At 35.0% G+C, this 6392-nt stretch overlaps 2 protein-coding genes across 2 annotated transcripts; one reads left to right on the top strand and one right to left on the bottom strand.

The window, feature by feature from the left end:
- The first annotated feature begins 597 nt into the window (after positions 1–597).
- On the top strand, positions 598–1096 carry LOC139864109 (uncharacterized). Its single transcript, XM_071852691.1, has 2 exons — positions 598–847; positions 945–1096. The coding sequence occupies exons 1-2, from the start codon at positions 598–600 to the stop codon at positions 1094–1096; spliced, it is 402 nt and encodes a 133-aa protein (XP_071708792.1).
- A 580-nt stretch (positions 1097–1676) lies between these two features.
- On the bottom strand, positions 1677–3128 carry LOC139861926 (transcription factor TRY-like). The gene is made up of 3 exons (XM_071850449.1): positions 2979–3128; positions 2073–2160; positions 1677–1948 (listed from the first exon to the last, which is right to left on the bottom strand). The coding sequence occupies exons 1-3, from the start codon at positions 3016–3018 to the stop codon at positions 1834–1836; spliced, it is 243 nt and encodes an 80-aa protein (XP_071706550.1). The 5' UTR covers positions 3019–3128; the 3' UTR covers positions 1677–1833.
- Between the last annotated feature and the right edge of the window lie 3264 nt (positions 3129–6392).

Raw genomic sequence — 6392 nt, forward strand, 5'->3', positions numbered from 1 at the left:
TCGTCAAAATACTGCAAAACATTTGTTTGACGATTATTTTGCAGAAAATCCAACTTTTTCGGCGGATACTTTCGTAGACGCTATCGGATGAGCCGAACCTTGTTTATCCGTATATTCCAAGGTATAATTAATTATTATGAATTACCTTTACCCAATTATTTCAGTTATTTTCATCAAAAGCGTGATGCTAGTGGTTTGTTTGGTTTTAACGTATTTAAAAAGTCATCGACTATTAGACAATTAGCGTACGGTACGTGCCTGATGCTTTTGATGAATATTTACACATGAGTTAACAAATTGCTTATGAATGTTTGGACAATTCTTGTAAGTGTATATTTCACTTATACTCGACGGAATATTTGCGAAAAAAAATGCACACAATGTTCAACGTTTAATTTCTAAACATGCCGAAATTCATAGTTTTCTGCTATGCTCGTAAGCCTCGATTGTATGCATTGGGCTTGGAAAAACGTCCAATTGAATGGAAAGGTCATTACACACGAGGTGATCAAGGTTACACAACAATAATGCTATAAGCGTTTGCATCATAAGATTTGTGAATTTGGCACGCATTTTGTGGACTCACAGGTTCAAACAATGACATTAACGTACTTAAATTCATTCGATTTGTTTAAAGATATACTGCAATATATAGCTCCACCATGTATCTTCACCGTAAACGGGGTACAATTCCATAAGAGAAATTATTTGACAGATGGAATCTACTGTGAATGGGCGACAATTGTTAAATCGTTTAAAAGTTCAGCTGATCCGAAGACCGCTAAATTCAAGAAGTTTCAAGAATCAACAAGAAAAGATATAAAACGAGCATTCGGTGTCCTACAAGGTTGTTGAGCAATCATTAAAAACTCGGCACAACCCTTTTATGTCAAGAAAATCCAACGAATTATATACACTTGTATTAGTTTGCACAATATGATCAGATATGACGGACGTGCAATGTGTGAATTTGAAGAAAATTACCCGCCAACTCGTCGCTTACGACGAACACCTCGTGAAAGGGTTGAAGTACAGATTTGTAAGGATGCAGAACTCCGAGATGCAGGTGTTCATTATCTTCTCCGATGAATGCTAATCGAACATGTTTGGACACATCCTCCAAAATCTCGTATTCGACATACTCTAAACGTGGGACCTTCAAACATTGCCGAAAATGCAAGTGAAGAGGACAAGGACGAAGACGAAGCAGAATGTTAGTTTTATATTTCATTAGTTTCAATGTATTTTTTTCATTTAATGTAATTTAGTTTTATTTAATGTAATGTTTATTTATTTTAATGAAAGTAGTTTGTTTTAATTTAATTTAATTTAATGTTATTTTATTTTAATGAAAATAAATTTAAATTAGCGTGGGTCTGAGTGTAATATGAAAGAAGATATCATGAATGACAATGTATTACTATTGTTTAGTGGTACAAAAAAAAACTGATGTGATGTGACATTAACAGTCAGTTGTAAAAAAAAAATTATGTAATGAATGAGAATGGTCTAATAAAGTCGGTTTTTCTGTATGAGTCTGTCTAAATGAGTATTGATGGTAAATAAATTAGTGATACTGTGATAGATACAACTGTCTAATGATCGTAATTACCAAATTAACTCTCTATATGTGGGGTAGTTGAAAAATTGGTTAATACTCTAATAAAATTTTGAAGTCATAGCCAAAATGTAATCTTTGTTATATGATGTTTTTAGTTAAGACATCTTATTTTAAAGTCAAAAGCGAACAAAATCCAATACGCTACTGACTCTTCGTTAAGTGAAAAACAAACATGACATATATTCCTAACAACCATAATGGTTTCAAACAGCTTAAGATTTGGTTTGTTTCCTTAAATCCCTAAATACTTTATTATGTCTCATCAGCCAAAACCTCTCTATTTCTTCTGGTTTTCGACCTGGAATCCTGCCGGCTATCAAGTCCCACCTGCAATGAGCCAATTATTCTAAAAACTTATTAATAGCATTCAGTTTCATATATATGTTTTAAGTGTTTGTTGGGATCTTCTTAGTTGCAGTACTACCTACGTTAACTTAAAAAAGAACATGACCTGTTACCGACAAGTTTGTGAACCCGGTAAATCATATCTTCTTCGTCTGCGCTCATGTTAATAAACTCCCAATTTTTACTGGTAACCTCTGCATAATTCATTGTTTTTGTTACACCCAAATCCATATTCGATAGTACATAATAAATATGATCATAATCATGATTATTATTTTTCCAGGATGAAATGATGACATCTATTAGGAAGGTTCCAAAACTCACAGTTCGATGGGTAATCGGTCGGAACTTTGGAAAGAGTAAACGGCAATTTGGAGATTAATTGGAAATGGTACTTTTTATACATGACCTCCTTGGTGTAAAAGGAGATCATGTGCTTAATTCTAATTTGCATCAAATCAGTACACATCTTTATCACTATTTACCACTACTTAACCCAAAACGCTCGCTTACATTTATTATTAGATAAACTATGTATGATAGGTTAGTGATTGGGGTCATCACATTCTTACAAGAACGCTTAAGTTTAAATTACCCTAGCAACATATTTTGGATGGCGAGAGAAATGTGTCGGAAACGGTCATGAGATTGTGTGCACTCGTGCCTATGGTGACACAGATTGTGAGAAGAACTTGACCACTACTACTATCCCAAAATATCCTAATGGTTGAAAACCTGATATTCTCATTACACGTCTCAGGTTATAACTTAACTAGAAGCAAATTTTTAGGGAGGTCGAGAAAGTGTCAAAAGTAGTCACATAATAACTTAGTTAAGCTGCATCGTAACAAATTTTAGTAAAAGTATTTGCATTCCCTTATAGCCGGAGTGTTTAGAATTGAAACCCAACGTGCACCCCACAAAATGTCTTAATGTATTGAGGTGTTATTAGTTAATTGTAAGCAAAGTAAGATACTCCGTAATAGAACTTAAAGATTTAGATAAAACTCACCTTCAAGGTCACCGTTTTTCTTCATAGAGGATCTAGTCATTAGTAGAAGAAATGAAGGAATACAAGGCTAATATAAATTGATACTAGGGTGGGAATATTTCATGTGGAACGCCTCATTTATAAATATCAACCACTTGCATTTGTCCCTATCTTGTATTTATGTTGAATCATATATGTTTCAAACTTTGTTTTTATCACGTTCAATTGTTTTATTACTTATATAATCGTTGAATATACGTCAAAACTACACTATGCAAAATGTTACTCCCGTATATCAAGTTTAACTCGTGATATAATCGTTGACTAAAAATTGAACTTGAGATCGATCTCTAATCCTCTAAGGATCATTTCAGGTCTACTAACATGTACAACATATAAACTCATGAGTTTCACAGTACTCTAAAACCAATTGGTGATATAGAGGGGGTTCTCATAGGCTTGTATACGATCATGACATTATTTCTTTCTTACTTCGGATGTGAGATGACTTTCATATTTTTATAACCGATTATACTACAACACCCCTTTAGGATTAAAAAAAAAAGTCTATATATATTGCCATATTATCGACAATATTGTCATTTCATATTCTGTCGTTGGATCTCAAAATCTAGAGTTGAGTGGAACTTGTGGTTATAGAATATATTTTTTTCTGTGTATTTTTTTTCTCTAGCATCTTGCTAGTTTAATAAAATATTGTCATTGAATGTGATCACTTTAGTAGTAGTTGTAGGTGATCAATTCACTTCGTTATATAGTGAGTGCTAGAATGCAGAATCAAAAAGACAATTTAACTGTTTCGGGTAAGTTGACTTTGGGATCAGAAGAAAGAGACTCTTCATCATTTCCCTTAATAGAAGATCACAAGACAACATATGCTTTGCTTGTACGAAATCTTTCTAGCATCCTTGAAATAGATCAAAGTTGATGATTACCGAAAACCAACCTCAATAGGAACGCGAAGGATCCTAGCATGGAGTCTGTTTAGAGCTACCTAGTAGAAAGGTTCACTGATCTCATATGAGAATATGAACTGAAAAGCTCCTAAGCCTCAGAATAGACACCTTGCTTAAGCCCTAGGAGAGGAAGGAGTTAGTCTTATAGTTTCTCCCAGACTTATTGGAAATGGAAAGCTTTAAAGAGCAAGCAAGAACCACTAAAAGAGGCCGGTACCTTTCGTATAAGAGCCAGCAAAGTTCTTAACCAGGGGCAATGGATCGAAGGGGCCTACGACTGCAGGGAAGCAGATGTCAAATCCTCAGCTACACCCTTAAATAGAACTCGTGTAATACCAATGAGAGGAATCGAGAGAAAGTGCACTTTCACCATTCTAATGGAAACTCAATTATGTGGATTAAAGCCCTTCTTTAAAGAAGTCCTCTAACTAGATCAGCGAGCCATATTCAACGGGTATAACAGCCTACACAAAGCAGCATATTTCCATATATGTAAGAGTGGTTCTAAAAGCATAATGGAGCCTAACTAAAAAATAGAATTAGTTGTTGTGTGTTTTGTGTATATATTCATACTTAGCAGGATGTAAAGAAATCAATTCAGTTTGTATCAATTACTTAAAGTTATCAATACAAACAATCATTTTCTTATCAATTTAACATTGTATCAGAGCTAACGGTATCGATCTTGTGATCAAGATACTCGTTTTTAATACTCCATCATTTACCAAGGGATTACTGCCATGTCTGATGACGGTAGCCATCCCCATACTGAATCATTAAGTGATTCAGTCAACAAATCTGATTTTCATACACAATTTGAATTGTTTTTCAAAAATGGCATGAGCTTTCAATCTAAACTCAAATTGACTAGCAGCTTGAAAATCAATATCAATATGAATAGTCAAAATTATGCATTATGGTCCCAAATGATGAAAGTGGCAATAGAAGGAGAATAAAAAAACCGCATAAACCACTTGACTTCAAACGGACCAGAAAGTGATGAACCAAGCTTCAGCAATAGGAACAAGAAGACCTTGTAGTTTTTTCATGGTTAATTCAAAACATTGAGCCCAGCCTTGCAAGTGACTTGACATCGTTTCCAACTGCCAAGTCACTATGGGATGCTCTTATTACAACTTACAGTAGTGGTCAAGACAAGTTGCAGACTTACGATTTGTATGTAAAAGCCATCAAAATGGAACAATCAAATATGAGTCTAGAAGAGTTGTGGATTAAGATGCAAGGTGCATGGGGGAACTCTAAAGACGAGATCCAAACCCCATGGATAATGCATCTAATATTGCAAAATACAACAAAATCAGGGCTGAGCACAAACTCTTCCATTTTTTAAATGCTTTAGATAGAAAAAATGATACTATCAAAAGAGAAATGTTAAGATTGAACCAATTACCGACGGCTGAAGAGGCTTATGCCGCTGTAAGAAAAGAAGCAGCACACCAGCATATTTTAGGGTTAACCACCAATGAATCTTCCACCAGTCAAGGGATTGAAAAGAGATTCGTTGCAATTGACGATAAAATACCATCGTACAACCCATCGTTTCAACAATCACAACCACATTGTACCGGCTACCCACCTCGAATAAACAAATCGAAGTTGAAGTGCACCGAATGTGGCAAATCGAGACACACAAAGGAACAATGTTTCAAGATTAAGGGGTTTTCGGAGTGGTGGACCAAACCAGGCAAAGCGGCAGTAGTAGCGGCGGTAAACGAGCCAACTACCACCGTCACTGAAACCACCAATCAAGGCTTCGGTGGTATTGTAACAACTCCTAAAACCACTGGTACACAACTTATACCTTTTATCTCTCCTTTTACAAATATAGGAAAGATAAAAGAATCTAGGGTGGCTTCCAGGGTGAGTGAAACGTTTAGATCATCTAGAGAAGATGAACTGTACAAAACAGAATATATCGATAGGATAAATGAGGTTGGGAATATAACCAGACTAAAAGGGAACCCTAGGTTAAAGGAAAAAATGGGTGGGCTGGATGGGCCATCATCTAGAATTAATACTCTAAGGTTTGGGCAAGCTATGAGAACTGAGCCGTTTAGCAAGCCCAAAACATGGACTAGGCTAAATAAACTGACCAATGGACCACAACCTACTAAACCTTTATCTATGGGATTGAATAAACCTAATTATTGACCAGATCAGTCCAAACAGAGAATTGGGCCTAACATTATGAGTAAAATTAATATTGGTGTACAAAATAAGACCCAACCTATTTCTTGCCAAAATAAATACTCAATTTTACAGAAAGACCATTCCGAAACAAATATTGTCTCAAATGATTTTAAATCTAATCTTGGATATTTGATTGTGGGGCAACTGATACTATGACATTTGACGAAAAAGATATTATTTTTTAAACAAAACCTAGAAAAAATAAGATTCAAACGGCTAACGGGGGAATTGTGCAAGTTAAAAGTGG

The sequence above is a fragment of the Rutidosis leptorrhynchoides genome, chromosome 8 (assembly GCF_046630445.1).
Source record: "Rutidosis leptorrhynchoides isolate AG116_Rl617_1_P2 chromosome 8, CSIRO_AGI_Rlap_v1, whole genome shotgun sequence".
Classification (NCBI taxonomy): Eukaryota; Viridiplantae; Streptophyta; class Magnoliopsida; order Asterales; family Asteraceae; genus Rutidosis; species Rutidosis leptorrhynchoides.

Excerpts from the sequence above, each read along its gene's own strand:
- LOC139864109 (XM_071852691.1), top strand. The coding sequence starts at position 598 with ATGACATTAACGTACTTAAATTCATTCGATTTGTTTAAAGATATACTG. Across the intron at positions 848-944 it reads AGCATTCGGTGTCCTACAAG|ATATGACGGACGTGCAATGT; the intron begins GTTGTTGAGCAA and ends CAATATGATCAG.
- LOC139861926 (XM_071850449.1), bottom strand. The coding sequence starts at position 3,018 with ATGACTAGATCCTCTATGAAGAAAAACGGTGACCTTGAAG. Across the intron at positions 2,161-2,978 it reads GAAAAACGGTGACCTTGAAG|AGGTTACCAGTAAAAATTGG; the intron begins GTGAGTTTTATC and ends TGAATTATGCAG. Across the intron at positions 1,949-2,072 it reads CACAAACTTGTCGGTAACAG|GTGGGACTTGATAGCCGGCA; the intron begins GTCATGTTCTTT and ends GGCTCATTGCAG.